At 47.4% G+C, this 25,914-nt stretch overlaps 1 protein-coding gene across 1 annotated transcript in view; it reads left to right on the top strand.

The window, feature by feature from the left end:
- Nucleotides 1–16,729: 16,729 nt before the first annotated feature.
- Nucleotides 16,730–25,914, top strand: part of LDLRAP1 (low density lipoprotein receptor adaptor protein 1) — a 118,620-nt gene continuing 109,435 nt past the window's right edge. Inside the window, exon 1 of the mRNA XM_053268711.1 lies at nucleotides 16,730–16,976. Within this exon, the coding sequence (XP_053124686.1) occupies nucleotides 16,892–16,976 (85 nt within the window). The 5' untranslated portion in view covers nucleotides 16,730–16,891. The remainder of the gene's footprint in view (nucleotides 16,977–25,914) is intronic.

Here is a 25,914-nt window from a genome sequence, read left to right on the forward strand (position 1 = left end):
TTATTTAATGGGGGGTGGGGGGTCCATCCAAATTGCTCCTCTACATGCACTCTGAGGGGTGGTTTGGAAACCTGACCCCACATTACTGAGGAATGGTATATTTGTGCAGGAAAGATGTGCACACTCATGATGCACATGCATCTTAACACTTGGGATGGGCAACTGAAGTATTGGCCAGAATGGCTTGCTCTGTGTGTGGACAGGTCAGTCTACATTCACTTGCTGGTTCCAGCCTAGTGGCCACTCCTAACTCTGATGCCCCAGCCTGCTGCCTAGTCCGCCATTATGGCTGAGCTGGGGTGGCAGTGTTAGGAGTGACCACTAAGCCGGAACCAGCAAGTGAATCTAGACCAGGGCTGTTCAGCGTCAGCCCTCCTGCAGACGTTGGCCTAGAACTCCCATAATCCCTGGCTATTGGCAACTGGCTGGGGGATTATGGGAGCTGTAGTCCAAAAACCGCTGTGGGGCCTAAACTGAGCAGGCCTGATCTAGACCAGAGATTCTCAGCTTTGGGTCCCCAGATGTTATTGGATTTCAACTCCCATAATCCCCAACCAAAGGCCACTGGGGCTGGGGATTATGGGAGTTGAAGTCCAAAAACATCTGGGGACCCAATGTTGAGAATCCCTGCTCTAGACTTACCTGTCCGGTTGGAGAGAGCATGGCCGTAACTGCTTAACCTCCACAGGTGAGGAAGAGCATGCTGGGATCTGTTGTCTGCCCAGCATGCTCGTCCTCACCTGTGGAGGTTAAGCAGTTACGGCCATGCTCTGCTCCTTCCCTGGTCAGCCATTTCCCAGGGCAAGGGAGAAAAGTGGGGAGGACATCTTGCAGTTGCCTAGCAACCACTGCCCTAGTTCTCTAGCCACTTCTGGGTGTGTGTAGCCATACTTTGTTAGACATTTAGCTTTTGACCGTTCCATATTTACTAAGGTTGCAATCCTATGCACATCTGCCTGGGGGTATGCCCCACTGAACACACAATGAGGCTTACTTCCAGTAAACATTCATAGCATTATGCTGGCTATATATGTGAAACTCACTTAAACTAAGTCAGACCATTGGTCCAACTAAGCCCAGGATTTTCTATTCCAGGGGTTTCAGCCTTTAAAAATAAGTGTACCCCTTCAGCTCACATACCTCATAAGATTTTTTAATGTGCACCTCTTTTCTCAGGCGTTTAATTAAAATTAATTGTAAACTAATGGTTTTCATTCTGTGAAATGGTTTTGTTTTTATTCCATTTTTATATTGCTTGTATTTTAAATTATGTACACTGCCTAGAGATACACATCAGACATTATATAAATTTGATAAATGTGTGTGTGTATACACATACACACAAATTTAAATGTTACATACAGTTAGGAGACAGACTGTTACAGTCACTGGCTTACATCCAGACTAAGTTGCCCATAAGTACTCCTATTGAAATTAATAGGACAAGTAACTCTGCCCCACTAACTTTAGTAGCACTGCTCATGAATAATTTAATCCGGATGTAAGTCAGTGGCTGCAATAGCCAAGTCCTCTGATCGGGAGGTAAACCTGATGACTTGTCAGTGAGTCTGGAGGGCTCATTTTACCCCTTCAAAGTAGCCCCAGGCGGGTTTGAGTACCTCTGGAAGGGACACACTGGTTTGTCTAGCAAGGTCTCAAGCCGAGGTTATAAGTCTTCTATGTGAGATCATTTCACTTGGGGCATTCTGCATGCAGGTCACTGAGGTTTGTCCGCTGAGGGTGGACCAGCTGCGGAGGGAGGCCAGCGGCGGCCCGGGTTCTGCCCCCACGGCCCCCCTAGCCCCGCCCCTGTGTCTGACGTTTAGCCACGCCCCCGCATCTGACATCAGATGCGGGGGCGTGGTTTAGCTCCAAAACAGGGCCACGCGGCCCCGTTCGGGAGTTAGATCTGCCAGTGCTGTGCTTGCGGAGCGGCCAGGAGCGGCCCTGCCTTTAAAAGGTAGAGAGAGTCCCTCCGGCCACACTACAAATGCAGCGCTGGCTGATTTAGCTCAAAAATGGGGCTGTGTGGCCCCATTTGAAAGCTAAATCATGCCCCTGCGCCTGATGTCAGATGCGGGGGGCGTGGCTAAAAGAGGCGTGGCCCCTGAGGGGGCGGCCCGGGTTTTTTGAACCTGTCTGCTCAATGGTGGCTCCGCCTCTGAGGTGGACAAAAAGCCATCCTACCCAGCTCTCCCCTCCTAGGGCATGCCACACAATCACTCTCCCCTTCTCATACCTTCTTGTTTGTGTTTACATAACCACTGATTGGGAGCACGCCCAACTCTCTGACCCTGGCCAGGCACCACTCCTATCCAGATGGAAATAGTGAGAACCAGCCTACTGATTTAGTGGTCTTGTCTAGAAACGGTACCTGGGCTCTTTCCAGACCGCGAGCTTGAGTGAGGGAGGAAGTGGTATAAAATCCTACTCTAACCCTGGCCAGTTTCAAAACAATAAAGTGATTAGCTTTGAGGGGAAAGGAGGAAGAGAGGAAACAACCCCCAAACTGCTGGCAAATCAGAGAGGGAGATTGCCGGCAAAGTTGGGGAGTTGTGGTTGGGTGGCTGGGGAGAAGAGAATGAGAGAGAGAGAGAGAGAGAGAGAGAGAGAGAAGAGGAGGGTGTGGCTTTTCCTCCCCTCCTTTTTTGTTTTTAAGTCTCCGTGACTTTGTGCAAGAGAGGCTCCCTCCACGCCTCCCTGGCCACCACCCCTCTCCTGAAAACGGCATCCACCTTGGAATCGGGGACTGCCCCTTCCTCCGCTGCCCCTTTGGCAGGGTTCACAGGTGGGCAGAAAGAGGAGACAGCTCAGCAGGAGCTGTGTAGTATCCAGAGAGTGTTGGGGAGGAAGAGCGAGAGTGGAGATACAAACACATACACACGACAAAGAGGTGGGGAATGTGGAGGAAGCTGAGAGGCACAGATCGTGAAAAATGAAGCAAGCTTTCAAAGCAACAGCTAGTATTTTCTCACGCATGCACAACGTTGTAAGCCTGAAACATCAAAATAAGATCCGATTCAGGCTGTGCTAATGTTCCCATATGCTACACAGTGTCAAAACTCTGGAAAGCACCCTGTATGTTTTGTCCCAAGAGACAAATACGTACGTGTGTGTGTGTGTGTGTGTGTGTGTGTTGGATTTTCATAAGAAGAGGGAAAGTTTAAAAAAAACTTTCTCTAATATCATAGTTCTGTCCATGATGTCAGATGTCCACCCATCCAACCATGTTGCAATTCAACTTTTTAAAAACAATGGGTGATCTATCATCAGATCCCTCACTGTCTTGTCTAATGCATCCTCAGACATGCAGGTGCTTTCATTAACATCAGTCTTCTTCACCAGGTCACACAGCTTGAAACTCAGGAAGTCAACGTAGAGGATCTTCAGCAGCTGATTTTGTGCCCTGCAGAAGCAGTAAGTGTGAATCAATTGGACTGCAAACCTTTGATTCAGAAAACCTTTGCTCAAATGAAACACTTGAGACTTGTCTCCCACAAAATTCCCTGCTAGGTTACTGAAAGACCTATTTTAATCAGCTCAGTACCTGTTTTCTTCCTGCATGACCTACTGGTGGGTGTACTGGGAGCAATTATTTTACAGTGGCTGAGGGACAAACTCATTGTGAGATGGAAGATCCATGATTAGTGGTGGGTCAGGACTCCGTGCACTTGAAGTAGGGTGCCAAATGCCACTCCCCATCGTGTGCATCTGTTTTCCTTTGCAGGGACGGCAATAAGCACTGTTGCTTTACTTGACTCCATCTCCTTCCCTCTGCTACCCACCACTGCCAGAGCAGTTCTTTGCCAAACAGTGATATAGCCACCGCCGCCTGGCAAAAACTGCTCTGAGATGATCACCCTCCACCTCTTCTTGCCAGTGCTGCCAGATTCCGTGTGCACCCTCCTACCTCCTTTGCTCGGCTTGTGATGAAAAGGGGAGGGATTCTTTGTAGCAGTGTTCTTCGTTGCAAGGCCTGGGAGTCAGTGGCAGCTCCCATCAACCCTAAGTGTGGCCCCCTGACAAATTAATTATTAGGCCTGTGCAAAGTTTCAGCTGAATGCTCCACACAGCCTCCCTAGCACCATGTGCAGGTGACCGTTCCCAGGCCTGCACATTGCCCATTGCCGGTGGAGCTCCTTTAAGGGAAATAGAGCCCTCACAAGCCCCAGTATCATCTTGGAAGGCGTTCATGGAGTCCTTCCCAGCTCTATAGGGAAAGGACTACACTTCCCAGCATTCCATGTCACCTTCCAAGATGGTGCTGGGGCTCAACAGGGCTCTGTATCTCTTGAAGTGCCCCCACCAACAGCACAGTACTACACAGGGATCAGCATGGTGGGAAATGGGTCTCACATTGAAGGCTTTTTGCCAAAGTGGCCCCTGCTTGAAAAATAGTGGGGATCCACACTCTATATTATCTCCAGTACTCTAATGGCACAGCAGAAAGTAACTTGCCTTGGGAGCAAGAGGTTGCTGGTTCGAATCCCTGCTGGTATGTTTCCCAGACTATGGGAAACACCTATATCAGGCAGCAGCGATTTAGCAAGATGCTGAAAGGCATCATCTCGTAATGTGCGGGAGATGGCAATAGTAAACCCCTCCTGTATTCTACCAAAGAAAACCGCATGGCTCTGTGGTCGCCAGGAGTCAACACCGACTCGACAACACAACTTTACTTTACTCTGTGGAAAGGGCAATAGAGTACAAGACTGGCAGTGTAGAGACTACTCAGGAGATGAGTGGCAAGTGCAGAGAGAGGAAGGTGAAGTGGGGGCATCTTGCTATCCCTCTGGCACCCCAATAATCCACTGATTTGTTGGGAATTCTCTCTGGTAAGGGTTACCCTTCTAATTTAGCAGAGTGCACAGAGGCACAACACAGCAGAGTCTGCCCAGGCATGCGTGTATGCTGAGAGTAAAATAACTTGGAGCCAGTTCATAGTTTCAAATCAATATAAGGAGTATTTATTAGTGAACTCCATTCTAGATAGTAAAGTGGAGAGACGGGATCTCTAATCTAGCTAGCTAGCTGGATGCAGATGGATTCTGCATCTCTGCACACATGGTGCAGAGAGAGAGGGGGACTTGCATGTTGCAAGGGAGAAGAAAAGGAAAGAGAAGGAAGAGGAAGTGGCCAGGCACAAAGGAAGTCCCTAAGAATAGCAATCTACATACCAAAGGGATTATGTCAGAGCAGTAGAGAAGGCCAATGTCTTGACCTCTCTAGCCCTCTGACTCACTAGTCTGTCCCCCTCTGTCATTGAGACATGAGACAGCGCGAAGTCCTTCACTTCCAACATGATTGAGGCAACTGCCTCACTGCTTCTCATGGAAGGACCACCCCTGTTTGTGTTCAGGATTGTCCACTAAGTGCTTAGATGAGGAAATATATAAAACAGGGACTTTTGGGTTGATAGGACACACTGGACATGATGCAGATCTGTGATCAGGATAACCCACACTTTAAAAACAATAAGAGCAACTTTTCAAACTCGTAACCTTCTTAACTCACTTTCCTACACTCTTTCCCCATTAAAACCCACCCCCAAGCTTATTTACCCTGTGCGGGGAGAAAATTCAGGTACACATATGGTCACATCTTCTTTGGTCCCAAGGGTGTGCTGTCCTGCTTCAAATCTCTCTTCATCTGAGAGCTCACTAGGTAGGCTTCAAAGTTGCTATTATTAGGAATAGAGGGACAAAAATAAATGCTGGTCTACCTGATAGGGCCGTTTGTAAGAATTACTGAGACTAGGGATGCACACAAACTAGTTTGGTGGTCCCTTTTGGACCACCGAACCGGATCGGAGGTCCAGAGTTTGGGCTGGTTTGGCGGCAGGGAGGTTACTTTTAAGGAGCAGGGAGGTGTTCATCCTCCCTCCCGTGTTTTCCCTGGAGGCGCTGTCTCCAGAAACCTCTGGTGAGGAGCAGCCACATACCTGCTTGCTACTCCGGTCAGTATCGGACTGAAAGTGGCCTATGCACTTGCATGTGCCCAGGCCACTTCCAGTCCGACGCTGACCGGGGTGGCAAGCCACCCTGCTCCAGCGTTTTTGGAGACAGTGCTGGCAGGGAAAATGCGGCGGAGCGGGGGGGATGAGCACCCTCCCTGCTCCTTAAAGGTAAACCGCCCCCCACCGCCGAACCGGCCGAGCACTGGTTCGTGCACATCCCTAACTGAGAGAATGTATTGAAAGTGCTTTGGACACGTGTGTCCAATCCAGCAAGATATATCTGCACACATCTTCTGTGAATGTAAGCACTTTCTGTAGCTGTGTAACCAATACGGAATACACCTAGATCAGAGGTAGGCAACCTGGACTCCCCAGCTATTGTGGGAGCTACACAATAGCTCCCTTTTTGGGAACTGCAACTACAACTTATGCCATCCTCAGCCACTTGACAAGTGGCACATGATCTGATGGATGCCTAACATGTTTACTGTGGCATGTTTTTGTGGACTATAATCCACTTTATTAGACACATGAAGTGTTATCCTCAGTTGGCAGATATACAGTGTTTGGGTTCAGCAGATTTGCTCTTAGATTTCATGACAGTTTGGACCCATGGCTTCAGTTTTCTGTGTACCTGGGTCTCAGGATAGCTTTCAAAAATGGTGTGCCAGGTCTTCATTGAATCACTTGAATGTAAGATTTTGTGTGCCAGTAATACATCTAACATAGAAGGTCTCTCTCTGTGTATAATTAAACTATTGTTTTATGTAAAGTTAATAATGTTTCTAAAATGATTAATAAGCTTAATTTAAAATAAATTAAAATGCAGATCTCACCATTTCAGTTGTTCCTGGACAAGCAGAATTTCCGAGAAACTCCCAGTAATAATATTCATCCCTGGATATTAGATGTGAAGATATTTCAGTATCCCTTCTGGACATCAGGGTGGTGAAGATATGTGAAGATATTTCAGTATCCCTTCTGGACATCAGGGTGGGGGCGGGGTGTGGTGGTGGTCGTGGGGCACTGGGAGATGATCTAGCACAGAAGAACTGGCTCCTGCTAAATTCAGTGGTGCCGCCTCCTCTCAGGAATCAGTGTGAGTGACACTCAAAAGCATTTCGAGTGCCGCTTTTGGTATCTGTGCTATAGGTAGCTGACCCCTGCCCTGGACCCATATGCACCTCCCGTATTAATCGACCTGATCATCATGATGTGCATCTGAAGGCCTATCTCCCAGGGAAAGGGACTTCTAAGTGTAGGCACTTGTTTACGGAATTCAGTTCTTCAGTTCTATATGCCTGCTAGACGAGCTACTTACTTTAATGGCTTAGGAACGTAGTGAAAATGTGATTGTCCAGGGATTTTGTATCACATCCTGCTATTTTGTTTTCTTTTGTTTTGTTCCTCCTAGTTTCCTGCTGGTTTTGTTTATAACAATTTTGTATTGCTCACCACTATTGTTGCATGCTACCTTGAGAACCTTGGTTAGAAGGCTGGATCAGTATGTATTAAATTAACAAACATCTGCCATCTCATGATGTGGTTTGTAGTGCACAAAAATGCCCGCTGCAATAAATCTGTTCGTCTTTCAGGTGTCTTAAGACTCCTTGTAGTTGTCACCTGTGACCTCAGTGAGAATGAGACTGTGAAATGTGGAATATAAACACTAAGTGCTATTTATAACTAAAGTCAGAGCTAATTGTTACTAAATTCAGTCAAGTCTGTCAGCTGTACCTTCTGGCTACAATGCTGTCTTAGAAACTGAATTTCAGACCTTTGCTATTTTGACTGCTCAAACGTCAATATGTTGGAAGTGAGCTGTTGTGCAACTATACAAATGCGTGCTCTTTAAATATGAATATGTGCTTCTGTGGGTTGTAAGCACAGGGACCTTGGAGATCTTCTAGTGCAGGGAACTACTTTGTGTATGGTTTCAAGCAGAAGCATAGCTAGGGGAGAGGGGGTCTGTGTTCATCCCTCTCTCTGGCGGCCCCCCAGAGTGAGGGAGATAATGAAGAAAATAGGGAGGGAGGGATCTGGAAGGCCCTCAGGAGCTGGGGGCCCATGTTCGTTGAACCCTTTCGCTCAATTAAAGCTTCATCCCAGCAAGATAATTGGGCAAAGTAAGTAAAAGTAAAGTTGTGCTGTTGAGTTGGTGTTGACTCCTGGCAACCACAGAGCCCTGTGGCTTTCTTTGGTAGAATACAGGAGGGGTTGACCATTGCCATCTCCCATGCAGTATGAGATGATGCCTTTCAACATCTGGTCCGAGAGAGGAGAGCTGGTCTTGTGGTAGCAAGTATGACTTGTCCCCTTAGCTAAGCAGGGTCCACCCTAGTTGCATATGAAAGGGAGACTAGAAGTGTGAGCACTGTAAGATATTCCCCTTAGGGGATGGAGCCATTCTGGGAAGAGCAGAAGGTTCAAAGTTCCTTCCCTGGCATCTCCAAGATAGGGCTGAGAGAGATTCCTGCCTGCAACCTTGGAGAAGCCACTGCCAGTCTGTGTAGACAATACTGAACTAGATGGACTAATGGTCTGACTCATTGGACTAATGGTCTGACTAGATGGACTAATGGTCTGATGCAGCTTCCTATGTTCCTATTCCTATGTAACCTATATAGCTGCTGCCCGATATACGTGTTTCCCATAGTCTGGGAAACATACCAGCAGGGATTCAAACCGGCAACCTCTTGCTCGCTAAGCAAGTCATTTCCCCACTGTGCCATTAGGTGGCAAAGAGGAACCTTTAAAGTGGTGACTCGGATATTTAGCAAGGGGCTCCAACCTCAGCACAGCATCCTTCCAGTGATTGTTACTGGTGATGACTATCTTGTTTTTGCTTTTAGATTGTGAGCCCTTTGAGAATAAGGAACCATCTTGTTCCTTTTTTAATGTAAAATATTTATTTTGTTGAAAAGTCATTTAATATTATTATTAATACATTAATATTTTTAAAATCCAATGAGTTAGCCTCTACCTAGGGTTTTGGAGGCCTGTCCCTACCAAGGTAAGCTCTCGAAACATGTATGTGAGTCTTGGCTCCTCCTCTTTTAGAAATTAAATGCAGAGCAACAGGTATTTTGAGGCTTTTCAGGTTAGGTTAGGGGTGTGCTGAATGCTTCAAATCAAACCTTTCGATTTGAACTGGCCCGGTTCAACCGGTTCAAATTCGAAGCGAACCAGCCTCAAAAAAAGGTGGCTGAGTTCAAACTGAACTGGAACTGGTCTGATACGGACTGGTTCAACCCAGTACGATGGGCTATGCTTGTAAAGAGGAATCCGGTTCAACCAAATGGACCGGATCGTCAGCCAGTTTGACTGAACCGCTGAATTCGAACCGAACTGCCTTAGCCAGTTCCGTGCACACCCTGGAACTTTCAAGTGGAGCAAGCATTCCACCGCCCCCCACCAGTGCTGAATTTTCCCAATGAAAGTTACTATAATTTTATCCTGTATGGAAGTCTTCTTTAATTTTAAATGGCTATCTTGCCATTTCACCCTGTAATGAAGCCTTGACCCCTGCTAACAGGGCAAGGCAGCACTTTTTAAAGTGACAAAGATTTTATATTTAGGAGAGGACAACTGTTCCTGTTCAGCCCTGTAAAGCATCCCACCCAATGGGTATTGCTGGTGTCTCCCTTGTGTTTGTTTTAAGATTGTGAGCCCCTTTGTTACTTATTCATTTTGCTATGTAAGCTGCTTTGTAAACTTTTGTTGTTGTTGTTGAAAAGAGGTATATACTAATAATAACAATGCACCCTCAAGGCAGTTAATGTAACAATGCTATATTGTACATGAAACAAACACTGTGGCTGCATTTTCACAATCATGGCAATCCTGAGTCCAGAAACCCACAAATATGATGAAAATTTATATCCCGCTTTTCAACAAAAGTTCCCAAAGTGATTTACATAGATATAAATCAATAAAATGGCTCCCTGCCCCAAAGGGCTCACACTCTAAAAAAGAGACATAAGATAGACACCAGCAACAGCCACTGGAAGGAGGCTGTGCTGGGTATGGACAGGGCCAGTTGCTTTCCCCCTGCTCAATAAAGAATCACCAGTTAACCCACAGGTAACTCCTTCAGAGTTGGTATAATATTATTCCTGAAGATGTTTCTAGCTAATAGCTTGGAGTTACGACAAGTTATTTATGAGAGCAGTTGTTAACTGGCCAGAAAAGAAGCACCATGGCATGCTATTTGGCTTTTAAATGTGGCCTGAGATGCAGAAATCTGCAGATACCAGGCAGGTCAGTGTTATTATTTGATACTTGTCACAGATCACATTGCCATTTATGGCAGCTATAAGGGCTGCTTCAAGAGTTGGCAACCTCATCTGTGACCCTTTCACCTCAATTCCAACTAGAGGAAGGGGATTGTGGAACACAAGAACATAGGAAGCTGCCTTATACTGCGTCAGACAGACCGTAAGTCCATCTAGCTCAGTACTGTCTACACTGAGTGGCAGCGGATCACCACTTTTCAGGCAGAAGTCCCTCCCAGCTCTACTTGAGGCTTTCCCAAATGGCAAGCTTAATCACAGGATTACGGGATTGATCAGTCACATAGAAGCCGCAGCCTGAAGCAGAAATAATAACAATTCTGGTGGCGTTCGCATAGGGCCACTTAGATGCGGTGTCCCCTCCGTTCCTTTTAATTTTTTCCTATGCACTGTTCATACTGTGGACTGTTCATACTTTCCCTGTGGACCGTTCATACTATCTCACATTCAAGCCGACTTGGACTCCACAACTGTGGCAGGGTTAATTGCAGAGGTGACCAGTAACTCCTCTGGCTCAATTTGAATGGATAATTTTCAGTTTGTGACTCCTGAGGACGTGGACAAGCTTCTTGGAAATGTTCAGCCTACCACTTGTCCTTTGGACCCATGCCCAACATGGCTTATAACAATTAGCAGGGAGGCTGTTAGAGATGGCCTAGTGGACATCATAAATGACTTGCTGAGGGAGGGCAGAATGCCTCCATGTTTGAAGAAGGCAATTGTGAGACTTTTACTTAAGAAGCCTGCCCTCAAGCCCTCAGTGATGGATAATTATAGGCCAGTCTCCAACCTCCCCTGTGTGGGCAAGATAATTGAAAGGGTTGTGGCTGATCAACTCCAGGCAGTTTTGGAAGATACTGATTATCTAGATATATTTCAAACTGTGTGGCCTATGGGATGGAGACAGCCTTGGTCGGCCTGATGGATGATCTCTACCAAATAATGGATGCAGGGAGTGTGACTGTTGATTCTTTTGGATCTCTCTGCAGTTTTCGATACCATAGACCATGGTATCCTTCTGAATCATCTGGGGGATTTGGGAATAGGTGGTACTGCTTTGCAGTGGCTCCGTTCCTCTTTCTCTGGTAGATTCCAGATGGTGTCACTAGGAGACAGCTGCTCTCTGAAATGAGAGCTATTGTATGGTGGCCATCAGGGATCCATCCTCTCTCCAGTGCTTTTTAACATCTACATGAAACCGCTGGGTGAGATCATCAGGAGGTTTGGAGCAGGGTGTTATCAATATGCTGATGATACCCAAATCTTATTTCTCCATGATATTTTCATCAAGGAATGGCATAATCCTTGATGTACATATCAGGCGGTATGAACAAACTGAATCCAAGCAAGACGGAGGTAGTCATGGTAAGGGTCATACTTTGAGGGACGTGATAGATCTTCCTGTTCTGGATGGGGTTGCACTTCCCCCTAAAGTATCAGGTATGTAGCTTGGGAGTGTTTCCGGACGCAGGTCTCACTCTGGTTTTTCAGGTTGAGGTTGTGGCCAGGAGAGCCTTCTATCAACTTCGATTGATAATGGCAGCTGCATCCATTCTTTGAAGATAATGATCTCAGAACTGTGGTGCACTCTCTGGTAACCTCTAGGCTTGACTACTGCAATGCACTCTATGTGGGACTGCCTTTGTATGTAGATCGGAAGCTTCAGTTGGTCCAAAATGCAATGGCTAGATTAGTTTCTGGGTGTCTTGGAGAGACCATATTATGCCTGTGTTAAAACAATTGCATTGGCTACTACCAATAGGTTTCTGGGTGAAATACAAAGTGCTGGTAATTACCTTTAAAGCCTTAAACAGCTTATGGCCATGTGAGAGCTCCTTATTCTGCATGATCAATGACATTAAGGTCATTGAGAGAGGTCCATCTCTGTATGCTGCCGGCTTGTCTGGCAGTGACTTGGGAACAGGCCTTCTCTGTAGTCACTCCTGGGCTGTGAAAGACGCTCCCTATAGACACTGATAGTTTAATGTCTTTAACCGCCTTTAAAAGAGCCCTGAAGACACATTTTTTTAGACAGACTTTTAGTAATCTTTGGATGCTTTCAATCATTTTAACTGTTTTATTTTGTGTTTGTTGTGTTTCTTTTCGTGAACTGCCTAGAGCCTTTGAAGTCAGGCAGTATATACAATGAATAAATAAATAATGCCGCTTGCTCCTGGGTCTTTCTCTGGCCAATGGCTTTCTAGTGTCGGCGGGATGCTGCACCTCCTCCTCCCGCCCCACCCCACGCGTGGTGTGTGCTTCTTAAAACTTTCATTTCAATGAATTTAAAATCACTTATTTGTTTTGGAAAAAAATTAAACTTCTTTTTAGTGGTTCTTCTGCAAGATCTCCCAGCTGGTGGCCTCCCCACCCCCTGGTCCTCCCAGAGGCGTATCTAGGGAAAATAGCACCTAGGGCAAGCACTGAAATTGTGCCCTCTGTCCAAACATCTGACACCCATCTTTCAGATAACTTTACCATAATATCAGCTGAAAACTACAAGTCAATGTAATCTCATTAATCTTTTAATATTTCAAAAACTATTTCGCAGTGGACGTAGCCAGACCAAAAAATGCTGCAAAACTACAAATTTCAGTATGCTGGGGCTCATGAAATACCCAAATACTATGTGGAGGTGTACTTGGAAAACTAAACAGAAGTGCCTGTCTAATTCTCTACTATGCATTGTAGCATCACTTTTACATACGTTTTAAAAATAAATGGTGAATTTGGCATTTCCCAGATACTCTGAAAATAATTAAAGGATATGCAAAGTAAACTGTGTCACTGCTTGGAATATATTCTAGTATTTCAGAAAGACAGTTAAAATGAGAGAAAGAGAGCAAGAAACTCCCAGTGGGCCTTAATATTAAGGATTTCACACTGATTCAAAGACAAACTCACCATTAATAGCCATATTATGAAGACATCACATCTAACTCACTTATCACAAGAAGTAAAGTAAGAGCAAATGAATACAATCCTAGCTCATAAGCTTCAGCTCATTATTCACAAGCCCTGATTCAATGTACATAGTGCCAAACTGAATATGTGTACAGTGACTTATATTATATTAAAGTTAAAAAAAAAATACCTGTAGCCCCTTTGGGGGCTTCCTAAAGGCTGTGGGGTGGGTCTGCAAAGGTTTCCCCTCCCCTCGCTGGCCTCTAGGGCTTTGCAGGGACCATTTGAGCATGTGCGGTGGCCATTTTTTTTTAAAAAAAAATTAAAATTGGCTGCTGAAAACAAAATGGCTGCTGTGCATGCTCAAATGGCCTCTGCGAGTCCTGGCATGGCCTAGGGCCTCACAGAGGCCATTTGAGCATGCAGAGTGGCCTTTTTTTCCCCAGTGGCCATTTTAAAAAATAATAATAATTTTTTAAAATGGCGGCCCCCTTCAAGTGGTGCCCGGGGCACGTGCCCTGCCTGCCCTTCCCCTAGATACGCCCCTGGGTCCTCCTGGCCAGAAAGTAGCTACAGAGGAGGCAGGGAGAGCACGTCAAGCTGCTGGGCAGGCGGAGAAGCACAGAGGTTTGCGCACAGATCCTTTCTTCTTTCTCTTTTTAATCCCTCCCCCCAGTGGTCTTGTGGAAGACCACCGACTCAGCAAAGATGGTGGTCTTATGGAAGACCACCAGCTCAGCAAAGATGGTGGTCTTGCTGGTGCTCCACAAGATCATCCGGCAATTTCTTTTTTAAGCAAAGAAAAAAGTCACCGATCTATCACTATGGTTCCTCCATACATCTCAGAAGAAACGTTGGGGTACTTTGAAGTATCCCAAAAAGCCTAAGTAGAAAGTGGAACTTTTTAGCACTGGGATAATTCAGGTTAAGCCCCAATGTGCAGGGGCAAACCCAAATTGTGTGTGGAGTGCTCCCCGATATCTTGCAGGGACTTCCAAGGTAAATTCCACCTGATGTGCAAATGCACACCCACCGCTCCCAAGGCACTTCGAAGTACATTTGCCACCTAGGAAATCCCCTGGAGATGTCAGGGAGTGAACCTGAGACCTTCTGCACACACAGATGCGCCACTACTGAGCTGTGGCCCCAAGGGGAGTATCTTAAAGCAGGGCTGCTCAACTTTGGCCCTCCTGAAGATATTGGCCTACAATTCCCATAATCCCTGGCTATTGACTGCTGTGGCTGGGGATTATGGGAGTTGTCCAAAAACAGCTGGGGGGCCAAAGTTGAGCAGCCCAGTGTTCAAGCAAACAGTGCTCACATGTAGTCACCCAAACAAAGGCAAACCAGGGCAGACCTTGCTCATTACTGCAAGCCTAGCTCTCCTGAAATATGGCTGTTTCATAGGGAGAGGAAGGAAACACTCTCTGCATGCTCAGAGGCATCCTGTATCCAAATACTGAAAGATGGAACTTAACCCTGCACTTGCATCTGTGTATTCTGTCTCAAATGGGATTGCCACCATTTTTTCTCCAATGCTTCTCCTGTGTCTTTAACAGGAGTTTCCCTAGCAATCTGATCCTATGCATGAGAAGGCCCACTGAACTCAATAAGGCCTACTTTCAAGCAGGGACCATTGAACTTGGTAAGTCTTGCTTCCAAACATACACAGGCTTCTGGTTATCTGTACATAAGACTCACTGAAGACAGTGATACTTATTCCTCCTGAGTAGGCATCCATTGGGTAACATGGCTGCAATTCCATGCACAATTAGTGGGAACAAATGTTAGAGCACACTCTCTACAAATTCAATCTTATCCATATTTATTTGGAAGCAAGCACTATTGAACAAAGTTGGGCTTACCTTTGAGTAACTATCTCCATGTGGTGTGTCAGCTTCCTGTAGAGTTGCCAACTTTTGTATGAGCAAAGCAAAGCTTTGCCAGCTTCAGTGAAGTGTGTTGTCAAGTTGATTTCGACTCCTGGCACCACAGAGCCCTGTGGTTTTCTTTGGTAGAATACAGGAGGGGTTGACCATTGCCTCCTCCCGCACAGTATGAGATGATGCCTTTCAGCATCTTCCTAGATCGCTACTGGCCGATATAGTAGCAGCAGGGATTCGAACTGGCAGCCTTCTGCTTGTTAGTCAAGCATTTCCCCGCTGTGCCACTTAAGGTGGCTTTGCCAGCTTTACCTGGGCGTTTTTTCACATAGCAGGCTTTACTGCAAATTCACTGCGAGGTTTTACTGGGAATTCAAAGTTGGAAAGAGGGGGGAAACTCACACAAAAATGGATTTTTTTTACCCTGGATATAAAATGTACTACACTCTAACATGCAATGAAATACCCAAATCATGTGTGAAGTGCTCTCTGATAGTTTGCAGGACCTTGGGGTAAATCTGGCCGATACGTGAACGTACACCCTCCATTCCAGAGGAGATGTGAATTAAAAGCCCTGTGTGAAAACGCCCTGGTGCTTTCTTCTAGAAAAGTATCTGTGTCAGTCAAGCATCAGCAGCAAGAATCACAAAGTGTCTTGTGAGCATTAAAAGACCATCTGTTTTATGGTGGCAGACACTTTCATGGACAAGAGCCCACTTTGCCAGAAGTATGAAGGGAGATTGCATACACACACACACACGTACAGTGATATAAAAATTGTAATTATGGATTCAAAAGGCCACAAGATATGACAGGCAGGTCTATGACATTCTATGCACATTCCAAAGCTATACAATATACTAGATTCCCAACAGCAGCCACAGACAGCATGGCTTAGTGGTTAGAGTGTGGAATGCACCAGGCATCTTGACTCAGCAGTGTGTTTTGGCTGGACTCTCTCTCTCCCAGCCTAATTTAACTCACAGGATTGTTTATGTGTTTAAAGTATTTGTATATTATTGGAAAGAGAAAATGTACAGGTGGGCCCTGCCCTGAGCTCCTCAGCACAACAACAACAAATATTTATATACCGCTTTTCAACAAATGTTTTCCAAGCAGTTTACACAGAGAAACAAACAAACAAATAAATAAGATGGATCACATGCTTTCTCTTTTTCTTGCTTTCTCTCTTTATTTTGTTGCAAACCGCCCAGAGAGGTAAGTTTGGGGCGGTATAAAACTATGTTAAATAAATAAAATGAAATAAAATAAAATAAATCACCACGTTAGAAAGGTGCCTCTTTGCCCAGTTCGCAGGGGCCAAGGAAACGAAGGAAAAGGCTAGCAGGGGATGCTGGAGGGCTCCTCAGTCCGTGGCTCACACAGGTGGGCTCAAGTTCCAAGCAGTTCCCCAGACTAGGGAGCTCTGCTGTGGGGCCTTGTTCAAAGTTTCCCCCCTTCAGGCGCTGCTGGGCTTGCGGCTTGCAGCCGGGGCCACAGCGGCGCTTTTCACCGCCTAGTACCGGGCAGGGAGAGCGGGACAATGGGCCGCTTTGAGCGTCAGCTGCAGCAGCCACAGGCTTAACCCCGACCGACCGGGAGCGCCCGCCGCGTCCAGCTGGCCTCCCACCCGCTTCCCACACGCGATCATCATCCCTCGACTTCCCCGGCAAGGGAAGGGAAGGGAAGGGAAGGGCGGGCAGAGGGGAAGGAAGGAAGGAAGGAGAGGCGGAGCCCGCCCAGGCGGCAGCAGCAGCAGCAGCAGCACCACAGGAAAAAGTTTGCAAAGAGTTTCTGGAGGCGGCTCCCAAGGGCGCTTGGTGCGTGGTGGTTGGAGGAGGCGCCCCAGCCGCAGCATGGACGCCCTCAAGTCCGCCGGACGGGCCATCATCCGGAGCCCCAGCCTGGCCAAGCAGAGCTGGGCCAGCAGCAGGCACAAAAGTGAGTGTTTGGGGCGGGCGGGGGGCAGAGGCGGGAGAGCCCCCACCCCGCGCTCGGCTCCGAGCCGCGCAGCCTGGCCAAGCTCGCCGCTCTCCAGATGAAGTGCGCTTTGGGGTGCCTGGCCAGGCGCGCTGCCGGGACGGGGCCCTGCGCAGAGCTGCATCTGGCGCCTAGATCTGTCTGGGGCGCGTCTTGTTGTTCTGATCCTGTCCGGGGGCGGCGGGGAGCGCCGCCACTCGACTCTGCGGTTCTCGAGTTACCCTGTTTTGGGGGCCAGGATCTGCTCTGGTGGGGAGGGCAGATGATCCGCGGCCAGCAGCAGGACAGAGTCGCCGCTTCCCTCCGTCCTGGCTGTTTCTGAGGTCGAAAACAAGCGGCCGCGACACGCTGTGGGTGTCTCAGGTCGACACAGGTTGCGAAGTGGCAACTTTTGGCTTGGAGGAAGCAAAGCAAAGTCCTCTGTTCGGCAAGGGACCAACTCCAGGGTCGCCTGCTGCTTGGCACTGGCAAATGTCAAGAGGTGGGCATGGGGATTTCCTCCCCCACTCCGCCCCCTGAGATAATTTTTAATCTTAAATTAAATCCCTGCCCCACCCCATTTGCCACTTCTCTGTGGGGCGCCCGCGGGTCTCCCATCCAGGCTGCTTTGACAGTGCTGCAAAGTGAGATGCTCCCTGCTCCGCCACCCCCCCCCCCCCCGCAATATCACTGAGGAAGCATCTGATCAGATCTTCAGGCAGGGTTGGTAGGATGCTCGTGGGGGGTCATGTTTCTCTCAGGGCTGGAGATAAAGGGAGCTTGGGGGAGTTTTTCCTCTTTCCCTGTTCCCCTCCCGGGTACTAGGCCTAGTGATGAACCAGAACAGTGTTTCTCAACGTTTTTGGAGTCATGGACCCGTACATTATTCATGCACAGGTTCCTGGACCAGCAGTTAGTATGGGGGTCGCCCACATCGCTCCCATCCTCAGGCACCCCCCAAAAAACAATTTTGGGCAGCTCTCATCACTAGGCCTGGTACTGGGGAGGGGAACAGGGAAAGCCCTTGCTGCTGGATGATGTTCATTTTGAAGTGAAATGAAGTGAAATTGAAGTGAAGTGATGTTCATTTTGAAGTGAAATGAACCTTATCAAGCAGCAAGGCCTGCCTGGAAATGAGCTCCGGAGAGCTCCCAGTGGCCCCCGCCGGCCCCCAATTTTTTTTGGGGGGGGGGCGTGATTTTTATTAGTGATGCCTCGCAGACCGGCACCAGTCCATGGACCAGTGGTTGAGAAGCACAGAACTAGAAGGTTTCCTCTTAGCTGTAAGCATTGGAGACTTTGTGTTGGGAGGGGAGGAGTTGAAGAAGAGAGCTTCGCATTCTAGGAGAGGTGAGGAGGAAACCTCCAGGAATATGGGAGGGGTGGGCGAAGGTTTTCTCACTGCGCTGCTTTTGGCGACTGCTGTTTGTGCTTGAACTCGTGAGAGAATGTTCGAGTTGGGAAGGGACCCTGGAGGTCTTCTAGTGCAGCCCCCTGGTGAGTGCCGGAATCTGTGATAACATCCCCGACAGATGGCCTCCCAGCCTCGGGAAATCTCCAGCGAAGGAGAAGTTTGCACTAAGGGATGTGCATAAAGCGTTTCGGTGTCTCTTATCCGAGGCGCAGAAATGCTTCGAGCGGCCCCAGCCGAATCGTTTCAGCCGGCGGCGGACTGGCACTTTAAAAGGAGGAAGGCAGGTCTTCCCTGCCCCTCTGTTGCTTCCCTGCCGCCCCACTGCAGCGCTTTCTGTATTAGCTTCACGGTGCGGCTGCAGTGCTGCTCCCAGCAGCCCGCAGGTGGTGACAGCACATAAATGCACATACACCTTTTATGTGCCGCCGCCCCCCGCAGGTGTTTAATACTGACAGCGCCACAGTGGAGCGACGGAGTGGCAGATAAGACCTGCGGTCCTCCTTTTAAAGCACCCACCCTCCACTCACATGACCCCCCCCCCAGATGTGCGTGAAATGCTTCAAAGCAGACTGTTCCACTCTTGCATAGGAAAAGCTTCCTGATATCTAGCCTGAAACTGCTTCCTTCTAATCGCAACTCATTGATTCCAGTCCTGCCCTCAGGAGCAATAGAGAACAGGTTCACTCCTACTTCTGTGCGGCAGCCATTCAGATATCTGAAGGCATCACGTCTTTCTTTTAGACTTCTCGTCTCAAGGAGGTTTTTCCACACGAGGCTTTTGAAGCCCTTTAACTCACATCTCCTCCGGAATGGAGGCACTGTGTTAACATATTGGCCAGATAGGAACATAGGAAGCTGCCATATATGGAGTCAGACCATTGGTCTGTCTAACTCAGTGTTGTCTTCACAGACTGGCAGCAGCTTCTCCAAGGTTGCAGGCAGGAGTCTCTCTCAGCCCTATCTTGGAGATGCTGCCAGGGAGGGAACTGGGAACCTAGATGCTCTTCCCAAAGCGGCTCCATCCCTCGAGGGGAAGATCTTGCAGTGCTCACACATCAAGCCTCCCTTTCATGTGCAACCAGGGCAGACCCTGCTTAGCTAAGGGGACAAGTCATGATTGCTACCACAAGACCAGCTCTCTTCTCCATATACCCCCAAAGTCCCTGTGAGTTATCAGAGAGCAGTTCACTCACAATTTGGGTTTATCCCTGTGGGTTGACTGTAGCCAGATTTATATCCACGGTAAAAAATCCACTATTTGTGCTGGGGTTTTTGGGACAACTTCAAGTTTGCAGTAAACCCAGTAAACTCACGGTAATGCCTGCTGTGTGTAAAAGTCCCAAGCTAGACAAATGCAGCTCTTTTGACTGTTCCTCATATAATTTTGCTTTCACCCATCTTCATCTCTGTTGGCCTCCTCTGAATGTGTTCCAGTTTATCAGAGTTCTTCTTAAAATATAGTGCCCAGGATGGGACACAGTATTCCAAGCAAGGCCTGTCCAGCCCAGAATAGAGTGGAATGACTACTTTTCATCATCTGGATACTATTCTCTTAACACAGCCCAAGACTGTCTTAGCTTTTTTAGCAGCTGCATCACACTGCTGGCTTATGTTCAACTTATTGTCCACTAAGACACCTAGGTCCCTTTCACATGTATTGATGTCAAACTACATCCTGTACTTGTGCATTTGACATTTCTTACCCAAATGCAGGACTTTACATTTGTCTCATTGGTTTTGACCCAGTACATTTATCCCTTGCCAACCACGGTTGTGCCAACCATGGTTTTGAGTATATGCAAATAGCAAATTGTGTCAGGTCTTGCCAACCGCAACCCGAGTATCTGCGGTTGGCGAGGTTTTTCAGTGATGGGGGGCTTCAGTGATTTTGGTGGGGTTCAGAGGTTCGATCTGCGCATTCCTCTTGGTGACCCTTGCTGTCCCTTGCCAATTTAAAATGCCTTTGAGTGATGGTGGGGGCACTGTTTGTGCGCATGTGCGTGTGCTCACAAGTTTTCTGGTGTACGCTCAGTTAATTTTAGATCCCACTCAGGTTGAATCAGGAAGGCCCCACTCTGAATGCATCTGTGCACACAGTGTCTTGATTCTGCCACCCAGAACAAAACTCATTCCACACAGAGATGAAAAAAATTAGAGGGACCACCGGGGGGGGGGGCGTGTTTCAAAAAATTGCAAGAGGTTAGATCTGAGATCTGCTCATTCTTCTTGGTGACTCTTGGTGATATTACAGGATTTTGGGGGTGATCTTTAGCAATCCCCCCCCTTCTTTTTAGGTTTTTTTGTGATTGTGGTTCCCCTAACCCCCTGTTTCCCATAGACTTTAATGCCTCACCAACTGCGGATTTGCCAACAGTGAGGTTTTGCCAGAATGGAACCCTAGGTTGGTGAGGAATGTTGAGCCTGCTTAGATTCAATTGAATCTTGATTCTGTCTTCTAAAGTGTTAGGTATAATCCACTTGTGGAATTCTCTGCCACAAGAGGTGGTGACAGCCAACAATCTGGATGGCTTTAAGGGTGGTTTGGATAACTTCATGGAGGAGAGGTTTATCAACAGCTACTAGTTGGAGGGCTGTGGGCCACTTCCAGCCTCAAAGGCAAGATGCCTCTGAGTACCAGCTGCAGGAGAGTAACAGAGAGGGCATGCCCTCAACTCCTGCCTGTGGCTTCCAGCGGCATCTGGTGGGCCACTGTGCAAAACAGCGTGCTGGACTAGATGGGTCTTGGGCCTGATCCAGCAGGGCTGTTCTTATGTTCTTAGGTATCCCTGCTAGCTTTAGTAGTCTATCCCTCCTTTTACCAACTTGTCAACAAGGGATACTGTAGAAGTCTTTTGTCAAATGCTTTTCTGAACTAAAGAAACACTATCCATAGCATTCTCACGATCTATGAAACTGGTATCTCTGTCAAAAAAAAAGAAGAGAAGACAAAATTTTACATATGTACAGACATCTATGCACATACAGCCTAGTATCTGAATAGGGCTTAGAATGTCAAGTCATCCAATCAAATTGATTGGCAGGCAAGTGGGGAGGAAGTCCTTCCCACAGTGCATTGTTAACATATGGAATTTCCTGGCATTGGATGAGCTGATGGTCACTACCTTTGGTGACTTTAACGTGGGACTGAACAAATTCATGCAGGACAGGCCTATTGCTGGCTAGGTATTAATCATGCTGGCTCTGCAGAATGTTCTTCTTTCAAAGGCAGCATATTTCTGTATATCAGTTGCTGAGGGATGGGGTTGCATCAGCAGGGGAGGGCTGCTTGTGGACTTCCCAGAGGCATCTGGTTGTCCACAGTGGGAAGCATGATGCTAGACTAGATGGCCCTTTGGTCTGATCCAGCAGGGTGGCTCTTATGTTTTTAAAATTTCTGTGGTGTGCTTTAGAGTGTGGAAATACAGCTGCTTTTTCCATGATGGGAAATCTTTACATATGAAGTGGTTCCACGTGTCATCTTGTGTGCACAGAATTTATGGTGTGTGGCAAATGTAAGCATTAGTGATGTGAAAGCTTTATGTCACTCTCCTCTCCCCCGCATGCCCGTGGTCCAGCAATTATTTACTTGTGGCTTTAGCACTGAGGGATTGAAGAGCCCTAGGCCGCCCTGAGGCACAGTTGCTGCCTCTCCCTGATTGAAAGGGGGCCAGGCATCTTCCTTCTGTAATGAAGGGGGATCATGACTTCTAGTGTTCTTGCAAGTGTGTGCGAGACCATCTTTTGGCACGGGTCCTCAGGCAAGTCACGTGACCTCAGATTTAAACCTGGGCTTGCTCTGTCTTGTAAAGAGGCTCTTGCCTGATGTGGGTGAGGTGAGAATTTTTGGCATGGAATCCTGAAAAAAAAGAAGAAGTTATTTCGGCACCAAGCCCTGTGCTCAGCTTCCAGCTAAATCTTCTTGGGCCTTGGAGCATAAACCTACTGCCAGCGTTTTAAAGCCAATGTGCATAAATCTGTTCCCTTGGTCTCATCAATTCTTGCATTACCTGATGCTAGGGAATAATTGCTAATGCCAATTTGTACAGGAAGCATGGGGATCTTGTTCACATGTTAAACAGAGAGTCTAATATCCTTTAGCAGTTTTACTGCTTAGGGACTCTGTGTAGTGTGTGTGTGTGTGTGTGTGTGTGTGTGTGTTTCGAATGAACATTTAAGCTGGGGTGAGCATTGGGTAGCTCAGGAGCTACTGGTAGCTCTCAGGCTCACCTGAAGTAGTTTCCCAGTAGTGTTCCCTCTAACAGGGATTCCCAGATATGGTTGACTACAGCTCCCAGAATCCCCAGCTGCAATGGCTTTTGCTTTAGTATTATGGGAGTTGTAGCCAACCTCGAATTGGTATGTTAAGGGATGCCAAAGGACAGATAGTAACTGATTCAGAGAAGATCAAACAGAGCAGGGATGTCAACATCCAAGATACTCTAGAACAGTGTTTCTCAAACTTTTTGGAGTCAAGGACCGCTAAATTCTTCGTGCAGAGTTTCAAGGACCGCTACATTCTTCATGCGCAGTTTCCCGGACCAGCAGTTAGTAAAGGGGTTTCAAGTCTGTCTGTCTGTCTGTCTGTCTATCAGACTTCTATACTGCCCAAAACTTGCATCTCTGGGCAGTTTAGAATGAAAATAATATAAGCATTAAAATAATTAAATTTGGAATCTTTTGCAAACATGGAATATTAGGGGTTCTTAACCTTGGGTCCCTCAGTTAAACTCCCATAACCCACAACAACAATGGCATTTGGCCATTATGGCTGGGGATTATGGGAGTAGAAGTCCACCAATGTCTGGGTACCCAAGGTTGAGAACCCCTGAATCTAAAAGCCTGGGTGAACAAATTTGTCTCCAGTATGTCTGGAGTGGAGGTGCTTGTGATTACTCAATGGAGAGGGGATGTTGGGCCATTAGAAAAATTCAAAAGCTACATGGGGCCAATGAAAACAACATACAAGCAAGCCCCACTGATGCAAGAGGGAAACAGCGTTCCCTCTCAAGGCGCCTCGACCACAACAGGCAGCTGGGTTTCAATCAACCAACCTTTGGCTGCAAACAATGAGCATGCAAGAACCAGCAGCCCTTCAAGTGGCGCCCACTGCCATACTTTTTCCTCCATGCCCCCGCATCGCATACAGTTTGAAGCTGTAAAGATAGGGAATAAGATAGCTGTAGGAAGATCTCAGCAGCACGTGGAGGCAAGGCACAAGAAGGGTCCCACGCCTCTGTGATACTCTTCCTCTTCCGTGCCATGTGCAAAATTGAGTAAGTGAGTGCCTTGATTTCAGTTGTGGGCGGGGGGGGGTTGACTCCCAGTCAGGGACCGGCACTCAACCCTTCGGGGACCGGCAGCGGTCCAGGGACCGGTGGTTGAGAAACACTGCTCTAGAAGATATTCCCTACTTGCAAGAACCTCTAGTACAGGAAGATGAAGTTACATCAGCACTCCAGTCATTACGAAGTCAGAAGGCTACAGGAATTGATGGAATAGCTACAGAAATATGGCAAGTAACAGAAGAAGAGTCAGTCAAGGCTCTAACCAAACTATGCTAGCACATTTGGAGAATGCCACAGTAGCCAACAGACTGGAAGAGATCAGTCTACATATCCATACCAAAGAAAAGCTTGCACAAACCATTGCACAATATCCTTAATTTCACATGCTAGTAAAATAATGGTCAGGATCATCCAATGCAGATTAGAGCCCTACGTGGAAAGGGAAATGCTGGATGTTCAAGCTGGTTTCAGAAAAGGCCAAGCAACAAGAGACATCATTGCTGATGCATGCTGGATTACTGAGAAAGCCAAAGAATACCAAGAAGAAGTCAATATGTGCTTTATTGACAACAGAAAAGAACTTTGGTGCTGGAGAAGACTTTTGAGGATACCATGCACATCCAGGAAAACAAACAAATGGATTATAGAACAAATCAAACCAGAATTTTCACTCGAGGCACAAATGACCAGGCTCAAACTATCGTACTTGGGACACATTATGTGAAGACCCAGCTCCCTTGAGAAGTCTATAATGCTGGGAAAAGTGGAAGGAAAGAGAAGAAGAGGACGACCAGCAGCAAGGTGGATGGACTTGATTACGACAGCAATGAATGCACCACTGAGGGACCTTAAAGGCCAAGTTGAAGACAGATCATCCTGGAGAGAATCTAGCTATGTGGTCGCTAAGAGTCAACACCGCCTTGATGGCACTTAATCAATCAGTCAGTCAGTCAACAACATCTGGGAATCTCTGTTGGAGGGAACACAGTTTCTCAGGCATTTGGGCTTGCTTCTCCCTCCCTGCCAGCCAATACAGCCAACTTGACCAGCTGGCTGTGGGGGCCTGGCTATATTGTTTTTAATCTTAATCTCTCTCCCTCTCTCTCTCTCTCCTCTCTCTCTCTCTCTCTCTCTCTCTCTCTCTCTCTCTCTCTCTCATTGGGGTTGCCTTTAATTTCTCTCCCATTCATTTCTCTCCAGTTTCTGCATCCACAATGCAGCCTCTCTTGCTGCCCCACTGACTTGAAGCCAAATTGTCTGGAAATTAAGGGGTTTTGATGTTAAAATCCCTTATTCTGTTGAAGTAAAATTGTGTACAAACTATTTTGTGACTGGCTCTGACTCCTCAAGCCAGGGACAGAGCTACCATTGGGCAACCATGTTCCGCAAACCTGGGCCACCCAATGGGGAAGGGCCGCCCCCTTCCCCATTGGAGCTGCATGTCCCCTTCTCCTGAGGAGCTGTGCACCACCTGCCCCTGCAGCTGCCCAGCAGTGTCCCTGTTACATGGATTCCCCAGTGTTGACTACAACTCCCAGTATCCCCAGCCAAAGGCCATTGCAGCTGGGGATGTTGGGAGCTGTAACCAACAACATCGGGGGTTCCTTCTTACAGGGAACACTGCTGCCTGTCTACCTTTCTCACCAGCAGCGGGAAAGACCTGCTTTGTGCCAGCGGCAACAGGGAGAGAGGCAGGCAGAGGCTGGTGGTGGGAGCCTCCAAAAAACCTAGCCACGGGCCACCACCCACATTGATATGCTAGTTTCTCAAACTGCTATTTTGCAACTGCCTCTGCCTCCCCAAGCTGCCATTTCATGCAGATAGGTCTTGGCAAAAAAATAAAATAGCTCCCAGAAGTCTGAAGCCTGCAGCCTGCCCAGCCCTGATTTAAACAAGTGTGTCTGCTTAGAAATACACTTCTGTTTTTCAGAAGGTGATGTGTCTTATGTTCTAGATTAGTTACTTCCCCACAAGTGCTAATTGAGGTAACCTTCTTGCCTGTCATTAGTAAAGTGAGAGAGGCATTGCTCATTGACCGAAGGTCTGTTCTGTTTGCATAAATTCTCCGGGCTCTCTGTTAAAACTCTTTTGGGCAGCAAAACCCAAAAGGTCTGGTTATGGTTGCCACCGGCTCGTCTGGGGGCGACTCGGGGCCGGGCCTTCTCTGTGGCTGTCCCAGGGCTTTGGAATGCACTCCCTGTCAAAAGAAGAGCGTCTCCAG

Source organism: Hemicordylus capensis, chromosome 7 (assembly GCF_027244095.1).
Source record: "Hemicordylus capensis ecotype Gifberg chromosome 7, rHemCap1.1.pri, whole genome shotgun sequence".
Classification (NCBI taxonomy): domain Eukaryota; kingdom Metazoa; phylum Chordata; class Lepidosauria; order Squamata; family Cordylidae; genus Hemicordylus; species Hemicordylus capensis.